The 21,589-nt window shown below is 51.3% G+C and overlaps 1 protein-coding gene across 1 annotated transcript in view; it reads right to left on the bottom strand.

The window, feature by feature from the left end:
• Nucleotides 1–21,589, bottom strand: part of ARHGAP39 (Rho GTPase activating protein 39) — a gene marked incomplete at its 5' end in the record, with an annotated part of 71,824 nt that overhangs the window by 34,660 nt on the left and 15,575 nt on the right. The window contains 2 exons of the mRNA XM_054295346.1: nt 8,539–9,946; nt 20,941–21,021. Of these exons, the coding sequence (XP_054151321.1) occupies nt 8,539–9,946; nt 20,941–21,021 (1,489 nt within the window). The remainder of the gene's footprint in view (nt 1–8,538; nt 9,947–20,940; nt 21,022–21,589) is intronic.

Raw genomic sequence — 21,589 nt, 5'->3', positions numbered from 1 at the left:
TCAGTAAACCAATCAGGTCCTCCGACTGCGGGGCACGGGAGGGGGGAGTGAGTGATCGATCGAGTGATCGATTGATCGATTGGTTGGTTGGTTGGTTGATCAATTGATGGAGAAATGGAGCAGCCAATAATTCAGTGAAACAATCAAGCAATGGCTCAATCAATCAATCAATCAACAAACCATCAACCAACAAACCAACCAATAAATCAACCAAACCAACCAACCAATGGCTCAATCAATCAATCAACCAATCAACCAATAGATCAATCAACAAACCAATCAACTGACCAATCAGTAAACCAATCAGGTCCTCTGACTGCGGGGCACGGGAGGGGGAAGTGAGTGATCGATTGAGTGATCGATTGATCAATTGGTTGGTTGGTTGATCAATTGATGGAGAAATGGAGCAGCCAATAATTCAATGAAACAATCAAGCAATGGCTCAATCAATAAATCAATCAACAAACCATCAACCAACAAACCAACCAATAAATCAACCAACCAACCAACCAATGGCTCAATCAATCAATCAACCAACCAACTGATCAATCAACAAACCAATCAACTGACCAATCAGTAAACCAATCAGGTCCTCTGACTGCAGGGCACGGGAGGGGGCAGTGAGTGATCGATTGAGTGATTGATCTGTTGGTTGGTTGGTTGATCAATTGATGGAGAAATGGAGCAGCCAATAATTCAGTGAAACAATCAAGCAATGGCTCAATCAATAAATCAATCAACAAACCATCAACCAATAAATCAATCAGTCAACCAACCAACCAACCAACCAACCAATGGCTCAATCAATCAATCAACCAATAGATCAATCAACAAACCAATCAACTGACCAATCAGTAAACCCATCAGTCAACCAACCATCTTATGGCTCAATCAATCAATTAACCAATAGATCAATCAACAAACCAACCAACTGACCAATCAGTAAACCAATCAGGTCCTCCGACTGCGGGGCATGGGAGGGGGGGAGTGAGTGATCGATTGATTGATCGATTGATCGATTGGTTGGTTGGTTGATCAATTGATGGAGAAATGGAGCAGCCAATAATTCAATGGAATAATCGAGCAATGGCTAAATCAATAAATCAATCAATCAACAAACCATCAACCAACAAACCAACCAATAGATCAACCAACCAACCAACCAATGGCTCAATCAATCAATCAATTAACCAATAGATCAATCAACAAACCACCCAACTGACCAATCAGTAAACCAATCAGGTCCTCTGACTGCGGGGCACGGGAGGGGGAAGTGAGTGATCGATCGATCAGTTGATTGGTTGGTTGGTTGATCAATTGATGGAGAAATGGAGCAGGCAATAATTCAATGAAACAATCGAGCAATGGCTCAATCAATAAATCAATCAACAAACCATCAACCAACAAACCAACCAATAAATCAATCAGTCAAACAACCAACCAACCAACCAATGGCTCAATCAATCAATCAACCAACCGATCAATCAACAAACCAACCAACCAACAAACCAACCAACCAATAAACCAATCAGGCAGGCAACCAACCAACCAACCAATCAAAGGCTCAATCAATCAAACAACCAACCAATAGATCAATCAACAAACCAATCAATGAATAAGCCAATCAATGAAACAACCAGTAAACCAATCCGTCAACCAATCAATCAACCAACCAACCAACGAACTGATCTGACAAACCAATCAACCAATCAACAAATCAATCAATCAATCAACCAACAAACCAATCATCCAGCCAATAAATCAGCCAAGAAGCTGATCAATCGACCAACTGACAAGAGGAGAAACCAAAGAGAAACCAACCAACCAACCAATGAACTGATCTGACAAACCAATCAATCAATCAATCAATCAACCAATCATCCAAACAATAAATTAGCCAACAAGCTGATCAATTGATCAACTGACAAGTGGTGAAACCAACCAACCAATCAACCAACCAACAAACCAATCAGTCAACCAACAAATCAATCAATCAATCAATCACCAACCAACAAATCAACCAACCAACCAATGAATTGATCTGACAAACCAATCAACCAATCAATCAACCAACAAACCAATCAACCAACCAACAAATCAACCAACAAACCAATCAACCAATCAACCAATTAATTGATCTGACAAACCAATCAACCAACCAACCAACCCACCCCCCCCCACCCAACCATTGCCCCATTCCGAGGTTTCCCTCCGGCCTCGTCCTCTCCAGGAGCTTCTCCTCAGTCCCACCACGGCCGGGTGCCGCACCATTGGCCGGCCCCGAGTCCCACCCTGGCCAGGTGCCACACGATTGGCCAGCCCCGAGTCCCACCACGGCCGGGTGCCGCACGATTGGCCGGCCCCGAGTCCCACCACGGCCGGGTGCCGCACGATTGGCCGGCCCCGAGTCCCACCACGGCCGGGTGCCACACGATTGGCCAGCACCGAGTCCCACCCTGGCCAGGTGCCACACGATTGGCCAGCACCGAGTCCCACCGTGCCGCACGATTGGCCGGCCCCGAGTCCCACCACGGCCGGGTGCCGCACCATTGGCCGGCACCGAGGCGGGCCCGGCACCGATTGGCTGCAGGAGGGAGGGAGGGGACAGTGGGGACGAGTGACAGCCGGGCTGTGCCCCCTCTTGGCCAGAAGAACTTGGTGGCAACATGGAGGGAACAAAGTGGGGGTGGCTTTGGGTTCCTCCCATATTTTGGGGACACCTGGGACACGCCCACCCTTAACAGCCCCCGGGACAGCCAATCACCTTCCAGGAGCGGCCACAGGAGGAGGGTGGTGGCTCCTCCAAGCCGTGAGGAACACGGATGGTCCTTCTGAACTTCCGGAGGGACAGGAGATGCTCAGGGTTGGACCTCTGCAGAGCAGCCGGTGGGAAGGACCCAGAGGACCTCTGTGGACCTGTGTCCTCCTCCTGGTGGCACCGGTGGGTGTCAGCCCAGGAGGTGGAGGGACGCCCCAACAGTTGGTGGCCACCATGGAGGAGATCAATGAGGGACAACTGGGATGGACCCAGAGGAACCCAGTGTCCTCCTTCTGCTGGTGGAACCAGCACAGCTCATGGATGTCACCTCAGCAGATGGTGGCCACCATGGAGGAGGCCAACAAGGGACAACTGGGATGGACCCAGAGGACCTCTGTGGACCTGTGTCCTCCTCCTGGTGGCACCAGTGGATGTCACACCAGGAGGTGGAGTCACCAACAGCTGGTGGCCACCATGGAGGAGGTCAATGAGGGACAATTGGGATGGACAAAAGGAGTCACCAACAGGTGGTGGCCACCATGGAGGAGACCAATGAGGGACAACTGGGATGGACAAAAGGGCCCAGAGGAACCCAGTGTCCTCCTTCTGCTGGAACCAGCACAGCTCATGGATGTCACCCCAGGAGGTGGAGTCACCAACAGCTGGTGGCCACCATGGAGACCAACGAGGGACAATTGGGATGGGCAACTGGACAATTCTGGACAGTTCCGTGGTCCTCCAGCCAGCCAAGGTGGTTCCATCATCTCTTCTGCCCGTCCAGGCCAGCACCACCAGGTTTGGAGGCCATGGGGAGGTGACCCACGGCAGGGAAGGACGTGCCACACCATGCAGAGGTGACACTGATGTCCCCACCTCGGTGGCCCTGGGCAAGGTGACGCCAGCCCTGCCACGGACTCGGGGCTGGGCTTCAGATGAGGAACAGAAGAAAAGCAGAAGGTGGAAAGACCCAGGAGGTGGAAAATCCAGGAGGGGGACAAGGAGGCCACCCAAAGAGCCACCAGAGCTGCTGGCAGCTGAACTTCTGCTGAGCTTCTGCTCCTTCAAACAAGTCAAGGTTCTTGTCTCCAACCACTCGTCCTGTTCCAACGTGGAGATCTCTCCATGGACATCGCTCCACCCCCATCTTGACCACGGTGACGATGGTGGGAACATGGGATGGGGACACAGGATCTTCATCCCTCAAGGAACCCAGTCCTGGTGTCCCTGTGGAGGTCACCTCACCTCAAAGGTTCCTTCTGTGTCCTCCAACTCAGCTGAAGGTCCATGAGGTTTCTACTGAGCTTCTGCTCCTTCAAACAAGTCAAGGTTCTGGTGTCCAACCACTCATCCTGTTCCAATGTGGAGATCTCTCCATGGACATTGCTCCACTCCCATCTTCACCATGGTGATGATGGTGGGGACATGAGATGGGGAACCTTCATCCTTTAAGGAACCCAGCCCTGGTGTCCCTGTGGAGGCCACCTCACCCCAAGGGTTCCTTCTGTGTCCTCCAACTCAGCTGAAGGCCCATGGGGTTTCTACTGAGCTTCTTCAAACAAGTCAAGGTTCTGGTGTCCAACCACTCGTCCTGTTCCAATGTGGAGATCTCTCCATGGACATCGCTCCACCCCCGTCTTCACCATGGAGATGATGGTGGGGACATGGGATGGGGACACAGGATCTTCATCCATCAAGGAATCCTGAATCTTCATCCCTCAAGGAACCCAGCCCTGGTGTCCCTGTGGAGGCCACATCACCCCAAAGATTCCGTGTCCTCCAACTGGTCAGCTGAAGGTCCATGGGGTTTCTACTGAACTTTCACTTCTTCAAACATGTCAAGGTCCTTGTCTCCAACAACTTGTCCTGTTCCAATGTTGAGATCTTCCCATGGACATCGTTCCACTCCCATCATGACCATGGTGATGATGGTGGGGACATGGGATGGGGACACGGGATCTTCATCCCTCAAGAAACTGGAGGCCACTTCACCCCAAAGGTCCTTCTGTGTCCTCCAACTGGTCAGCTGAAGGTCCATGGGGTTTCTACTGAGCTTCTGCTTCTTCAAACAGGTCAAGGTTCTGGTGTCCAACCACTCGTCCTGTTCCAATGTTGAGATCTCTCCATGGACATCGCTCCACTGCCATCTTCACCATGGTGATGATGGTGGGGACATGGGATGGAGAACCTTCATCCTTTAAGGAACCCAGCCCTGGTGTCCCTGTGGAGGCCACCTCGCCCCAAAGGTCCTTCTGTGTCCTCCAATTGGTCAGCTGAAGGCCCATGAGGTTTCTACTGAGCTTCTGCTCCTTCAAACAAGTCAAGGTTCTGGTGTCCAACCACTCGTCCTGTTCCAACGTGGAGATCTCTCCATGGACATTGCTCCACTCCCATCATGACCATGGTGACGATGGTGGGGACATGGGATGGGGACCCTTCATCCCTCAAGGAACCCAGCCCTGGTGTCCCCGTGGAGGCCACATCACCCCAAAGGTCCTTCTGTGTCCTCCAACCTGGGGTTTCCTGGGTGGAAGGAGATGCAGGAGATGCTCGAAGGTCTCACTTGGCCGCTGCTGGGGACGTGGCTCTTCCAAAACCTGGTCCATGGGCTGGACCAGAGCCACCGAGAGAAGGAAATGACCCCACTGGTTGAGGACATCGACCTTCTCCAGCCAAGGAGGGCGTGGCCAGGGAGTGACACCGGAAGTGAAATGTGATGGATCCTCTGCTGCCAGAGCCAACAGGAAATTAACTTCTGCCCTAATTAGCTCTAATTAGCACCTAGATGAACCTGGGGGATGTCCTGGCCTACAAGCAGGGGATGAACCATCGGGTGTCACCTCAAATGGCCGTGACCTCCTGCCTGGCCCATGGGGTGGCCGTGGTGCCACCTCAGGAACTCAGGAATCCTCCAGGGAGAAGGTCCTGGGGCCACCTGGGTGGGGCTGGGACGCACCTGGGTGTGGGGACACTCCATGGTGACAACCACAGCCGTGACCATGGAAGGGACCTTCAAGGTCATCCCGTTCCAATGGCCAGGGACACCTTCCATGATCCCGGGTTTCTCCAAGCCCTGTCCAACCTGGCCTTGGACACTTCCAGGGATGGGGCAGCCACAGCTTCTCTGGGAAACTGTTGTTGGTGTCCCACCACCGTGGTGTCCCTGAGGTCGAGGACAGCAGATGGAACCACCTCAGGAATCCGGGAATCCTCAAGGGAGAAGGTCCTGGAGCCACCTGGGTGGGGCTGGGATGCACCTCGGTGTGGGGACACTCCATGGTGACAACCACAGCCGTGACCATTCAAGGTCCTCCCATTCCAATGGCCAGGGACACCTTCCATGATCCCGGGTTTCTCCAAGCCCTGTCCAGCCTGGCCCTGGACACTTCCAGGGATGGGGCAGCCACAGCTTCTTGGGAAACCATTGTTGGTGTCCCACCACCATGGTGTCCCTGAGGTCAAGGATGACAGATGGGACCACCAGGACAGGAACCTCTGGGGAGCGGAGAAGATTCCCACCACATCTTGTGAAGAAGGCGTGGGATCACCAATGGTGGCAGCTTTTTCTCCTGGCGTGAAGATCCAAAGCGGACCTGGAGCTCTCGAGCTTTGGGTTTGGACCTTCTCCTGCGCTTCAGGAATCTTCTTCTGCTGCTCCACCGATTCCCGTGGACAACAAGGGAATTTTCCAGATGATTTGTCGTTTCCCAGGTCCATGTCCAGGGTCTCCTTCCTGCTGACACCAAATTCCATCTTCCAGGAAGTTCTCCAGGTGGGATTGATCCTCATGGATGGTGTCATCACCTGTTTTTTGGAAGCCCTGACAGCCTTTCCCTGGAGGGGAAGAGATGGATGGAGGACACCCAGAAGATGATGGAGGACATCCAGAAGCTGGTGGAGGACATCCAGAAGCTGGTGGAGAACATCCAGAAGCTGGTGGAGGAAATCCAAGAACCATGGAGACATCTGATGGGATGGAGTTGGGCACATGGGGAGCACCAGCTCCGGCAATTCCAGGTCAGAGCCTCAGGGTCTCCTCTGGAACGGGAGTTTGGATCTCCAGGGAAGGAACCGGCAGCGCACAACCCTGGGGGACAAATCCTGGAAAAGTGGTGGCTCTTTCATCCCAAGGTTTTGAGGGACCACCTTGATAAGGACCGACATCTTTGAAGGACCACCTTGGCAAGGACCAACTCCTTGAAGGACCAACTTGTTTGAGGGACCTTACCTTAGTAAGGACCAACTTCTTTGAGAAACCACCTTGGCAAGGATGAACTTTGAGGGACCACCTTGCCCAAGACCAACATCTTTGAGAGACCACCTTGTTAAGGACCAATTTTGAAGGACCACCCTGGGAATGTCCAATTTCTTTGAAGGACCACCTTGGCAAGGACTAACATCTTTGAAGGACCACCTTGCTTAGCACCAACTTTGAAGGACCACCTTGGTCAAGACCAACATGCTTGAGGGACCACTTTGGCAAAGACCAACTTTGAGGGACCACTTTGGCAGGGACCAAATTCTTTGAGGGACCACCTTGGCAAGGATGAACTTTGAAGATGTTGGCCAAGGACCAACATCTTTGAGGATCACCTTGCCAAGGACCAAGTTCTTTGAGGGACCACCTTGGCAAGAACCAATTTCAAAGGGACCACCTTGGCCAAGACCAACATCTTTGAGGGACCACTTTGGCAACGACCAAATTCTTTGAGGGATCCCCTTGGCAAGAACCAACTTTGAGGGACCACCTTGGCAACGACCGACATCTTTGAGGGATCACCTTGGCAAGGACCAATTTTGAAGAACCACCTTGGCAAGGTCCAACTTTTAAGGACCACCTTCGCCAAGACCAACATCTTTGAGGGACCACCTTGCTTAGGACTGACTTTGAAGGACCACCTTGGCAAGGACCAACTTTAAAGGACCACCTTGCTAATGACCAATTTTGAAGGACCACCTTGGCCAAGACCAACATCTTTGAGGGACCACCTTGGTAAGGACCAACTTTGAGGGACCACCTTGGTAAGGACCAACTTTTTTGAGGGACCAGCTTGATAAGGACCAGTATCTTTGAGGGACCACATTGCTAAGGACCGACTTTAAAGGACCACCTTGCCAAGGACCAACTTCTTTGAAGGACCACATTTCTTTGAGGGACCACCTTGGCAAGGACCAACATTTCTGAGGGATGCCCTTGGCAAGGACCAGCATCTCTGGGGGACTGCCTTGGCAAGAATGAACTTTGAAGGAACACCTTCGTAATGACCAACATCTTTGAGGGACCACCTTGGTAAGGACCAACTTTGAAGGACCACCTTGGCCAAGACCAACTTCTTTGAGGGACCACCTTGGCAACGACCAACATCTTTGAGGGACCACCTTGGTAAGGACCAACATCTTTGAAGGACCACCTTGCTTAGGACAAACTTTGAAGGACCACCTTGGCAACGACCAACATCTTTGAGGGACCACCTTGCTAAGGACCAACATCTTTGAGGGACCACCTTGCCAACGACCAACTTTGAAGGACCACCTTGGCAAGGACCAACTTCCCTGAGGGACCAGCCAGGGATGGGCACTCAGGAACCTCCTGGGAGCTGCGCGGCTCCAGGATCTGCCCCACGGCAGGATAACCAGGATAACCCACAGCACAGAGCTGAGGCCACCATGACCCAGAGATCCCTGTGCCCCACCCCAGGGACCATCCCACTGGAGGAGAAGGATCTTCAACCAGGATTGGTGGTGAAGACCCCCAGACCCGAGAACGTTCCCGAGGGCGTTACCTGAGACGGGTGCAGGTACGGCTCGGGCGACGCCAGGTTGGTCTGCACCGAGACGCTCTTCTCCAGCAGGATCTGCGGGAAGCCCAGCTTCTCGAAGGTGTTCCTCTTCCAGTGCTTGTTCTCCTGCTGCGCCAGCGCCTCGTCCTCGCTGAAGGCCCTCACCACGGGGCCCGGCATGGGCAGCGGCAGCGCGCCGTCGCTCTCGTAGCCCGACCCGTCCTTCTGGGAATCCCAGCTGCTCCTCTGCTTCATGTGGTAGTGCGCCTGCTGCGCCTCCCACGCCAGCCGCGCCTGCGCCAGGAACGGCTCCGGGAACGCCCGCGCCGCCGCCGCCGCCTCCGCCTCGGCCGCCTTGCTCTCCGTCCGGCTCATCGGCGACCGCGCGGGCGCCGCCCGCTCCTCGCCCGGCTCTCCCGGCGCCTCCCGCTCCGCGGAGCCGTCCGCGGAGGAGGCGTCGGCGTCGTGGTTCGCCGAGGGCTTCCGGCTCTTCCTCTTCCTGGTGGAGGGCGAGTAGCCGCCGGAGGACAAGGTGTCCTGCTGACTGGACCACGACATGGAGTCCTCGGCCTGGCCCGCCGGGGCGCCCGCGGGGCCCGGGCAGAAGTCGGCTCCCTCCATGCTGCTGTAGTCGCCCGATCTGACGTCCGGGCGCTGGTCGCGCGCCAGGCAGGGGCTGTGCTGCAGCGAGTAGGAGCCGCCGATGGGGTTGGGGGAGTATTTGTGCCTCAAGCCCGCCTTCATCTTGGGGCTGGAGCCCGACTGCTCCACGTAGACCAGCTGCCGCACGTACTCCTTGCCGGCCGGGCTGTACTCCAGGCTCATGAAGCGCTCGGGGCACTTCTGCTTGGTGAGCACCAGCTGCTGGTAGGGCGAGTTGGCGCCCTGCTTGGGCGACTGCAGGAACGGGTGCGGCTTGCGGACGGGCGACTTCTGCGGCGAGCCGGCCTTGTAGCCGCCGCCGGCCTCGTACTGCATGTCCACGGGCGGCTCGTCGTAGATGGGCGCCTGGTACTCCATGGGCGGCTCCTCGTAGAGCGGCGGCTCGTAGGCGTAGCGCGGCGACGACGGCTGCGACTCGCTCGAGGGCTTGCGGTGCTGCCCCTGCAGCGGCGAGCAGAAGGAGTCGCCGCGGCCCAGCAGCGGCGAGCAGCTGCCGGCGTGCTCGGCCCGCTTCAGGAAGGGCGACTGCTTCCTCTCGGGGAAGAAGACGGAGTTGTCGGCGCTGTCCGAGGAGAAGGTTTGGAGGTTGGGCGACTGCTGGCCGCCCGAGGGGCGGCGGGAGCGGGAGCCGGGCTGGTTCTCCGGGCCGTAGCCGTTGCCTTGGTGGAGGAGGAAGCTGGGCTCGCGGTCCGTCACCTTGATCAGCATCCGCTCCTTGGTGCCGGCGTTCCATCGGAGCGATGAGGTCCTGCGGGGAGGAATGTCATTGGAAGGGAGGGGTCAGAATTCCAACGAAATTTGGGATTGCTGGTGCCGAACCTCCTGGGACTGGAGGATGGACATTCCCAAGTGCTGGAGAGAGATGGAGATGGGAGGGATTGGATGGGGTTGGATCTCGGACAAGGCGTGGAGGGACAGGACACAGGGAATGGCTTCCCACTGCCAGAGGGCAGGGTTGGGTGGGATAACGGGAAGGAATTCCACCCTGTGAGGGTGGGGAGGGGCTGGGATGGAATTCCCAGAGAAGCTGTGGCTGCTCCATGGGAGCGATGAGGTCCTGCGGGGAGGAATGTCATTGGAGGGGGCGGGGTCAGAATTCCATCGAAATTTGGGATTGTTGGTCTTGAACCTCCTGGGACTGGAGGATGAATATTCCCAAGCGCTCAAGGGATGGGAGGGAATGGATGGGGTTGGATCTTGGACAAGACGTGGAGGGACAGGACACAGGGAATGGCTTCCCACTGCCAGAGGGGAGGGACAGATGGGATACTGGGAAGGAATTCTTGGCTGTGAGGGTGCTGAAGGGCTGGGATGGAATTCCCAGAGAATCTGAGGCTGCCCCATCCCTGGAAGCGTCCAAGGCCAGGTTGGATGGGGCTTGGAGCAACCTGGGATAGTGGAAGGCGTCCCTGCCCTTGGAAGAAATTCTCCCGTGAGGAATTCCTCCCTGGCACGGCGGATTTCCATCCCCTCCCTCCCCGCTCCTCGGAGGGAGAGCAGGGATGGATTTTATGGAGCTCCCAGGAGGGATCCCAGCTGGAATTCGCCGTTCCCAAGGCGCAGGGCTGCACATCCTGCCGCCAATCCCACGCTGGAACGGAACATTCCGGAGGCGCCGTCTGCTCTGCCGGCTCATCCCTCCCCAGCTCCCGTTCATTCCCAGACATTTTGTCCCTTCTGTCCAACCCCCCGGGAAAAGGTTGGAGTGACTTAAATCAACGAGTTTTGAGGGAAAAATTCCCAAAAAAAGACACAATTCCCTGCAGGAGGCTCCGCAGCCTCTCCTTGCTTTTCCACCACTTTGTCCTCGCTCCAAGGGGTTTGGGAACAATTTATTCCTTCCCTTTCCCACCTCCGGAGCTCCTGGGGAATTGAGGCTCCTGCCAACTCCTGGCTGTCCGAAAACCTGGATGAGTTTGGGTTCCTCCACCTCATGGAGCCCTTCCAGACCCCCCAAAATTCCATCCACGACCGCAAAACCATGGATTCATGGAATGGTTTGGGCTCAAAGCTCATTAAAAGTTCTTGCCGTGGGTTGGAACATCTTCCACCAACCCCAGGTTGCTCCAAGCCCCTTCCCACCTTTCCCTGCTCCCGAAAAATCTGCAATTCCCGCTCAAACCACGCACAAAAATCTTGGATCGCTCCGTGTTTCTTCTGGAATAGCTGGAGGTCTTTAATCCTCAGGAATAATCTGATTTTTATTCACATATCCCAAAAATAATGAGGAAAGAAAACAGAAGAGCCACAGAGGAGCTGGACTGGAATTTCCAGGGAATCTGTGGCTGCTCCGTCCCTGGAAGTGTCCAAGCCCAGGCTGGACAGGGCTTGGAGCAACCTGGGATGGTGGGAGACGTCCCTGCCTATGGAAAAGGGTTGGAATGAGATGATCCGGAAATTCCCTGAAAAAAAATCCGCGTTTCCACGTTTTCCCCCACGCCCTCCCGAATCCCAAATCCCAAATCCCAAATCCCAAATCCCAAATCCCAAATCCTTGCTAAATCCAGGTGTTTTCCCTCAAACCAGGTGAAACCACCGCTTAATTCCCGGATTTGCTGCCGGCATTAACATTCCATCTGGATCCGAAGGAAAATCCCCGAGGGAGCGGCGGCGCTTCCGTCAAATCTTCAAATCACCTCATCTGGGCCGAGCTTTCAATCCCAAAAATGAAATAAAAGGGAAACAACGTTCCAGAAAGCTCCCTGGGTTATGGTTTGGTGCCCCCCCCGCCTCAAAAATAAAAAAAAAAAGAAAAAAAAGGGAATTTTCTGCCGGCAAAAAGAATCCCAAAAAGGCAAAATTTGGGCTGAAATCGCTGCCCACGAAATCCACGGGATGCTGGCGCCGGCGGAAATTCCGAGTTTTCCTGTTATTTCTGCCTTGGCACCGCGTTCTCCCTGCTGTTCTCTCCACACGGGGGAGGATTTTTTTTTTTTTTTTTTTTTCCTGCTCCGTACATTTCCATGACAAAAGCGCTTCCCAAAAAAATCCCTGCGCATCTCCTGTGCAAGAAATCCGTTCCTTTGGAAATCTGCGCGATTCCCAAATCACTTCCAGCTGGTTTGGGGCAGGATTTTTCCATGCTCTCCTAAAATTTCCTTCTCCTAAATTTCCTTCTCCTAAATTTCCTTCCCGGCTCCAACGTCCCCTCCTTGAAATTCTTCCAAACTTTGGGAATTCAGAGATGGAGGGGACAGGAGAAACCCGGATCCCTCATCCCGGAATTCCTTTTGCTTCCCGTTGTTTTTTCTGCACAGACCCCACACCCGCAGACCCCGCCCCCCCCACCCTCATTTGCATATCATTATTCATTCCAGCACGGCTCAAAATTCCTTAAAAACCCCACGGAAACGACCAAAATTATGGATTTGTCACATTCCCGATGCTTTTAATGGAGCTTTTTTTATTCCCTGACTCCATCAAGGTGGGGCTGAGGGAATAAATCATATTTTAGGAAAATTATTTAAAAATAAAATTTCATTATTTAAAACCAAAATTATTTGGATTTTGATGGGCTTGAGGTTTATAAACAAGAATATTTCCAAACCCGACCCAAACCATGAATTTTTCCAAGATTGCTTCCCCTGCCCCGGTGTTATTTAGACTTTGCAGGTGAAGATTAAAATTTAGAGCCGGGATTAAATGGATTTTCCCCTCCCTGGGAAAAAGCAGAATTATTTTAAAAATATTATTTCATTATTTTAAACCAAAATTATTTGGGTTTTGATGGACTTGAGGTTTATAAACAAGAATGTTTCCAAACCCGACCCAATCCATGCATTTTTCCAAGATTGCTTCCCCTGCCCCGGTGTTATTTAGATTTTGCAGTTGGAAATAAATATTTAGAGCCGGGATTAAATGGATTTTCTCCTCTCTGGGAAAAAGCAGAATTATTTTAAAAATATTATTTCATTATTTTAAACCAAAATTATTTGGTTTTTGATGGAATGAGGTGGCGACATGAGGTTTTTAAAAACAAGAATATTTTCATAACCGACCCAATCCATGAATTTTTCCAAGATTTCTTCCCCTGCCCCGGTGTTGTTTAGACTTTGCAGGTGAAGATTAAAATTTAGAGCCGGGATTAAATGGATTTTCCAGGAAAAAACCCTGGATTTCAATAATTCAAATACCAGAACACAGCAGGATTTTCTGAGAAAAGCAAAATTTTCTCGGGCACCCCCACCATCCCAAATTCCCCCAAAATCCCAAATTCCCACCTGGCTCTTCCGGCCGCGGGATTTGGGAGCATCTTCTGAGCTGAAAATTCCCTTTTCCAGGGCTGAAATTGGCTGGGAATGATGGGAATGATGGAAACAGCCCGGCCCCTCTTCCCTCCCAGCTGCTCCGAGCGCATCCCGCCGGGAATTCCGGGCTCAGGAAAAAACCCTGGAATGGTGCCTGGCAGCACGAAAATATCCGTGGAAAAAAAAAAATCAGGGAAAGGTGAGCGGCAGAGCCTGAGGATGTCCAGGATTCCACCCGGAGCTTCCATCCGGAATTTTCCAGCCGGGAAAATTCCTCAGGGCAGGAATGCAGCCTCTGTAATCGTGCAGAAACTCGTAATTTATGTTAATTTGTAATTTAATTAAGCTGTGTAATGAAATCCCGAAATCCTCCATCCTTAAGGTTTCACCTGCACGCTGTGCTGTTCCCAAAAATTGACACGGAATTCTGCGGGATTCCGTATTTAATAATTAATAATATTTAATATATTTAATAATATATTTAATTTAATAATCCCAAGATTTGGGATTTAATATTTAATAATCCCAAAGTCTGGGATTATTTTTATTTTAAATTCTTTTTAAAATTCTACGTTTTAAAATTTCAAAATTTTTTAAAAATTCCTGCTGGAGCCCTCAAAGTTCTCAGTTTTTGCGGGATTTTGGGGTTCTCACGACCCCACCACGGCCTCTCCAACCTTTCTCCCACACTTCCAATCCCTCTTCCCATTTTTTGGAAGCGTCGCTTCCTCCTCGGAGTTCATTTTTTTAGGAAGCATTTTGATTGGTTTGAAGCTGATTCCTGGAAAAACCGGAATGAGGTGAAATTTGCATAATTTGGGCAATAAAATGGATATTTGGGAAGAAGGTGAGCGCCAGGATCGAGTTTTTCCAGGATAATTTTATGGATACAACAACATCCATGGGATATCCAGGAAGGGGAAAATCCAGTTTGGTATTTTTGGGAATTTTGGAGCGATGGGAATGTTGAATCCCAAAGTTTTTGACATCGAATCTTGGCTTGGTGGAAGTCCACGACCTCCTGAAGCTACGCCGCACACAATTCCGTTCTCCAATGGAATATTCCCAAAGGATTACACCCATCAAAATACCACTAAAAAAAAAAAAAAAAAATTTATTTTATTTTTCCAAAATTTTAATTTTCCAAAATGCAATCCCCGACTCCGGATGGCGCCGTGGGATCACCTGTAGCTCCAAGCCCTCAACACCGAATCTCTCCGTGAAACATCTCCGGAAATTTCTGCGGCTCCGTTGGAATCGGCGTTAATTAACATCCGCGGAAGCTCATCAAGACAGAGGGAGATAACGACCCGCCCCAAACCCATTCCCACTTTTTTTCAGGAGAAGCAGGGCTGGGATGGCGAATTTTTGCCATTTTCCGGTAAAAATTTGGTGGGATGTTTGGGTGGGATTGGTCAGGTCGGGACGTTGGAGGTCACGGATCCACAACCAAAGGATTTTATGGAATGTCCACGATGAGGAAACACCAAAATGAACTTGGATGAAGGTCAGGTTGACCTTGCTGAAGGTCAGCTCAGGGTGGACCTTCCCCACCCATCTTTGTCCTCTTGGTTTGGTCGGGATGGTCTCCAGGGAGTTCCTCCAGGATCAATCCCATCAGGAACCCACCAGGAGGAACCACAAGACCAAAAGAACCAAACTGGACACGGATCCCAAATTCCCAGGAGCCAATCAGAGCTGCTCATCCCAATTAAAGCAATTTCCCAAAAATATCTTCATTTCCAAATTCCAAATGTCACCAAAAGCAAGAGGAGATCCTTCCAGATTGGAGAGGGACGTTGGAGGTCACGGATCCATAACCAAAGGATTTTATGGAATGTCCACGACGAGGAAACACCAAAATGAACTTGGATGATCATCCTGGGATGAAGGTCAGGTTGACCTTGCTGAAGGACAGCTCGGGGTGGACCTTCCCCACCCATCTTTGTCCTCTTGGTGTGGTTGGGATGGTCTCCATGGAGTTCCTCCAGGATCAATCCCATCAGGAACCCACCAGGAGGAAGCACAAGGCCAAAAGAACCAAACTGGGAATGGACAACATGGATGCCAAATTCCGGGGGTCAATCAGAGCTGCTCATCCCAATTAAAGCAATTCTCCAAAAATACCTTCGTTCCCGAAATCCAAATGTCACAGAAACCAAGAGGAGATCCTTCCAGATTGGAGAGGGACGTTGGAGGTCACGGATCCATAACCAAAGGATTTTATGGAATGTCCACGATGAGGAAACACCAAAATGAACTTGGATGAAGGTCAGGTTGACCTTGCTGAAGGTCAGCTCAGGGTGGACCTTCCCCACCCATCTCTGTCCTCTTGGTTTGGGACATCCATGATGGCCGGGGGGGTCTCCAGTGAGTTCCTCTGGGATCAATCCCATCAGGAACCCACCAGGAGGAACCACAAGACCATAACTGGAGGTGCCACCACCGTGATACCACCAAAAGCGACCATCAACCCTCATCCCTTTTTTCCCCAAAAGATGGGATTTTCATCTCATGGCTCCTCAGGGAATCACAGTTCTGCTCCTCTTCCTCACTTCCAAGGAAATGGATTGACTTCCAAAAATCAGGAATGGTTTGGGTGGGACTGGACAACCTTGGAGCTCCCACCCAATCCCAAACCTCCAGGATCGTTCCACAAACGGGGATTGGAAACGAGGGAGCTCCACTGGAAGCGTTTGAGGCTCATCCACTCCATGATGGATCCTGGAAGCTCTGGTTGGGTCCCATCCTGCTCCAAATTCTCCATCTCCACGTCGGGACTTCCCAATCCCTGTCCCAAGGTCCTGGAGCACCACAGCGCTTTCATCCCAGGCCAGGTTGGATAGGGCTTGGAGAAACCTGGGATACTGGAAGGTGTCCCTGCCCTTGGAACGGTTTGGGTGGGGCTGGAAAACCTTGGAGCTCCCACCCAATCCCAAACCTCCAAGATCGTTCCACAAACGGGGATTGGAAACGAGGGAGCTCCACTGGAAGCGTTTGAGGCTCATCCACTCCATGATGGATCCTGGAAGCTCTGGTTGGGTCCCATCCTGCTCCAAATTTGTCATCTCCATGTTGGGACTTCCCAATCCCTGTCCCAAGGTCCTGGAGCACCACGGCACTTCCATCCCAGGCCAGGTTGGACAGGGCTTGGAGAAACTGGAATATTGGAAGGTGTCCCTGCCCTTGGAACGGTTTGGGTGGGATTGGACGATCTTGGAGCTCCCACCCAATCCCAAACCGCCAGGATCTTTCCACAAACAGGGATTGGAAACGAGGGAGCTGTGGCAGCTCCACTGGAAGCGTTTGGGGCTCATCCCACTCCATGATGGATCCTGGAAGCTCTGGTTGGGTTCCATCCTGCTCCAAATTTGTCATCACCACGTTGGGACTTCCCAATCCCTGTCCAAAGATCCTGGAGCACCACGGCGCTTCCATCTCAAGAAATGTCCCAGGCCAGGTTGGACAGGGCTTGGAGAAACCTGGGATACTGGAAGGCGTCCCTGCCCTTGGAATGGTTTTGGGTGGAATGGGACAACCTTGGACCTCCCACCCAATCCCATTCCACGATTCCACCAATAATTTCCCCCCTCACAATTAATCCAATTAACAGGAATCCACCGCCAGCTCCGATTCCAGCACGTGGCGCTCACGGGGTTAAACCAGAGCTCGTCCACTCACCGCTAATTAAGCCAAGCTGCTAATTGGCTCCTTGGCTGGCCGGGGGAAGGGCGGCCGGGGCTGCTCCGGGGTTTTTATGGGATTGGGAAGACGGAGGCGTCTCCAGGGACGCTTTTCATTGCCACCAGCCCAAACCCACGTTGTCCCCGACAAATCCCACCGGATTCCGGCTCGGCTCCCGCTGCCAATCCCTGATTCCCAACCAAACTTCCCAATTCTGGCTCCTTCCCACCATTCCTGGGAATTGCACCCACCCGGCTCCCGGGTGGGATCAGGTTGTCCATGGATTCATGGAGAACGTTCGATAAAACCCCGATCCCATCGCCCTGCTGGTTCTCCCTCCTGGAAATTTGGAATTTTAACCCTTTCATCCTCAAGTGCCAATTAATTCTGACATTTCCCAGGAGGTCACTCAGTGGCGGCGAATTCCATGGAATGCGATGGAGACCAGCTTGGAAAAGCGGGAAAGCTGCTGGAAAACTCATGGAAAGCTGCTGGAAAACTCCTGGAAAACTGCTGGGTTTTTGTGGGATTGGGAAGACGGAGGCGTCTCCAGCTCACGAGTGCGGCCACACCGAAGCTTTCAAGTTGTCCCCGACAAATCCCGATGGATTCCGGCTCGGCTCCCGCTGCCAGTCCCTGATTCCCAACCAAACTTCCCAATTCTGGCTCCTTCCCGCCCTTTCCTGGGAATTGCACCCGCCCGGCCCCCGGCTGAGATCAGGTTGTCCATGGATCCATGGAGAACGTTCGATAAAACCCCGATCCCATCGCCCTGCTGGTTCTCCCTCCTGGAAATTTGGAATTTTAACCCTTTCATCCTCAAGTGCCAATTAATTCTGACATTTCCCAGGAGGTCACTCAGTGGCGGCGAATTCCATGGAATGCGATGGAGACCAGCTTGGAAAAGCAGGAAAACTGCTGGAAAACCGCTGGGTTTTTATGGGATTGGGAAGACGGAGGCGTCTCCAGCTCACGAGTGCGGCCACACCGAAGCTTTCAAGTTGTCCCCGACAAATCCCGATGGATTCCGGCTCGGCTCCCGCTGCCAATCCCTGATTCCCAACCAAACTTCCCAATTCTGGCTCCTTCCCGCTCTTTCCTGGGAATCGCACCCACCCGGCTCCCGGCTGGGATCAGGTTGTCCATGGATCCATGGAGAACGTTCGGCCAACGAGGATAAAACTCCGATCCCAGGGTTTCTGGTTTCTGGCCCTGTTTGTTCTCCCTCCTGGAAATTTGGAATTTTATCCCTTTCATCCTCAAGTGCCAATTAATTCCAACACTTCCCAGGAGGTCACTCAGTGGTGGTGAATTCCATGGAATGCGATGGAGACCAGCTTGGAAAAGCGGGAAAACTGCTGGAAAACTCCTGGGTTTTTATGGGATTGGGAAGACGGAGGCGTCTCCAGCTCACGAGTGCGGCCACACCGAAGCTTTCAAGTTGTCCCCGACAAATCCCGATGGATTCCGGCTCGGCTCCCGCTGCCAATCCCTGATTCCCAATCAAAATTCCCAATTCTGGCTCCTTCCCGCCCTTTCCTGGGAATCGCACCCGCCCGGCTCCCGGCTGGGATCAGGTTGTCTATGGATTCATGGAGAACGTTCGATAAAACCCCGATCCCATCGCCCTGCTGGTTCTCCCTCTTGGAAATTTGGAATTTTCCTCCTCTCATCCCCAATTCCTGGGAAAAAACCCTGGAATTTGGGGTTTTACCAAAACCCGGAGCAAGCAGGCCGGGAGTGACTCCGCGAATCCCAAAAATCCGCTTTCATCCGCGTATCGGAATTCTGGGGTTCGACGAGGAGCTGGTGGGGTCCCACGGGGAATTTTGGGGTTCAGGGAGGGTTTGGGGGAATTCAAGAAGGATTTGGGGAGGTTCAAGAAGGAATTCTGGGGAGGTTCAGTGAGGATTTTTGGGGTTCATTGTGGATATTTGGGGGTTCTGTGAGGATATTTGGGGCTCAAGAAGGAATTTTGGGGTTCGGTGAGGATTTTGGGTTTCAGTGAGGATATTTGGGGCTCAAGAAGGAATTTTGGGGTTCAGTGAGGATTTTGGGGGTTCTCTGAGGATTTGGGGTTCAAGTGGGAATTTTGGGGTTCAGTGAGGGATTTTGGTATTCAAGGAGGATTTTGGGGGTACAGTGAGGATTTGGGGTTCAAGAAGGAATTTTGGGGATCAATGAAGATTTTGGGAATTCAGGGAGGATTTGGGATTCAAGAAAGAATTTTCGGGGTCAGTGAGGATTTTGCGGGTTCAGTGAGGATTTGGGGTTCAAGAAGGAAATTTGGGGTTCAAGAAGGAATTTTGGGGTTCAATGAGGATTTTATGGGTTCAAGAACGAATTTTGGGGTTCATTGTGGATATTTGGGGTTCAGTGTAGATTTGGGGCTAAAGAAGGAATTTTGGGGTTCAATGAGGATTTTTGGGGTTCAGGGAGGATTTGGGGTTCAAGAAGGAAATTTCGGGTTTCCTGAGGATATTTGGGGTTCAAGAAGGAATTTTGGGAATCAGTGAAGATATTTGGGGTCCTCGGAGGATTTGGGGTTCAAGAAGGAATTTTGGGGTTCAATGAGGATATTTGGGGTTCAGTGAGGTTTTGGGGTTCAAGAGGGAATTTTGGGGTTCATTGTGGATATTTGGGGTTCTCTGAGGATCTGGGGTTCAAGAAGGAATTTTGGGGTTCAGTGAGGATTTTGGGGGTTCTGTGATGATTTTGCAGTTCAGAAAGGAATTTTGGGGGTCAGTGGGGATATTTGGGGTTCAGCGAGGATTTGGGGTCAGTGAAGATTTTGGGAATTCAGTGAGGATTTGGGGTTCGAGAAGGAATTTTGGGGTTCAGTGAGGATTTGGGTTTCAAGAAAGAATTTTGAGGATGAGTGAGGATTTTGGGGGTTCAGTGAAGATTTCGGGTTCAAGAAGGATTTTTGGGGCTTTAGTGGGGATTTTGGGAATTCAGTGAGGATTTGGGGTTCAAGAAGGAATTTTGGGGTTCAGTGAGGATTTGGGGTTCAAGAAGGAATTTTGGGGATGAGGATTTTGGGGGTTCAGTGAAGATTTGGGGTTCAAGAAGGAATTTTGGGGTTCAGTGAGGATATTTGGGGCTCAAGAAGGAATTTTGAGGGTTCAGTGAGGATTTGGGGAGATTCAGGAAGGATTTGGGGGGGGGTCAGGAACGAATTTTGGGGTTCAGTGAGGAAGTTTGGTATTCAAGGAGGATTTTGGGGGTACAGTGAGGTTTTGGGGTTCAAGAAGGAAATTTGGGATCAGTGAGGATTTTGGGGGTTCTGTGATGATTTGGGGTTCAAGAAGGAAATTTGGGGATTCAAGAAGGATTTGGGGAGGTTCAAGAAGGAATTTTGGGGATCAGTGAGGATATTTGGGGTTCCAGAAGGAAATTTGGAGATCAGAGAGGATTTGGGGTTTCTGTGAGGATTTGGGGTTCAAGAAAGAATTTTGGGGTTCAATGAGGATATTTGGGGGATTCAATGAGGATTTGGGGAGGTTCAAGAAGGAATGTTGGGGTTCAATGAGGATATTTGGGGTGTTCAACGAGGATTTGGGGCCCAAGATGGACTCGGCAGGATTCAACAAGGACTTTTGGGATTCAACAAGGACGTTTGGGGTTCACTGAGGACATTTGGGGTTCCTTGAGGACTTTTTGGGGTTCACTGAGGACTTTTTGGGGTTCCTTATTTTTTGGCGCTCCACAAAGACCCGAGGGGCAAGGCGCGAACGGAAGGGAACGAGGGGAAGGATTGGGAATAAACCTTCGGGAATAAACCACGGGTGACGTTCCCAATCCCGGCTACCTGTAGTGCAGGAGCTGCCCCTCGGCGCCGTAATCCCGGTAAACGTCGAATTCCTTCTCGAACGCTCCCGAGGGCGACGAGCTGGAAAACAGGAACGGCGGAGGAGAACGTCAGCGAATCCTCCGCGATTCATGGAGATCGATCCCACCGGGATGGGACCCACCCGACCCGGAGCCCCTCGAGTTTGGAGTCTTGAATTTTTTTTATAATTTTTTGTAATTTAAAAAATTTTTTTATATTTTTTGATTTTTTTGATTTTTTTTTTTATTTTTTGATTTTTTTGATGGGATTCACCCGACCTGGATCTGCCCTAGTTTGGAGTCGTTGATTTTTTTTTTATTTTTTGTAATTTTTTTTTTTTTAATTTTTGATTTTTTAAATTATTTTTTAATTTTTTTATTTTTTGGATGGGAATTACCCGACCTGGATCTGCCTGAGTTTGGAGTCTTTAATTTCTTTTTTAATTTTTTGTAATTTTTTTGATTTTTAAAATTTTTTTTTTATTTTTTTATTTTTTGGATGGGATTCACCCGACCTGGATCTGCCTGAGTTGGGAGTCTTTAAATTTTTTTTTTAAATTTTTTGTAATTTTAAATTTTTTAAATTTTTTTATTTTATTTTTTTTATTTTTTTGATGGGATTCACCCAT

The sequence above is a fragment of the Melozone crissalis genome, unplaced genomic scaffold (assembly GCF_028551555.1).
Source record: "Melozone crissalis strain CALT ecotype California unplaced genomic scaffold, PUWL_Pcris_2 ptg000646l_1, whole genome shotgun sequence".
In the NCBI taxonomy this organism is placed as follows: Eukaryota; Metazoa; Chordata; class Aves; order Passeriformes; family Passerellidae; genus Melozone; species Melozone crissalis.
The sequence above is the reverse complement of the archived record's forward strand: the minus strand, read 5'-3'. Positions and strand labels throughout refer to the sequence as shown.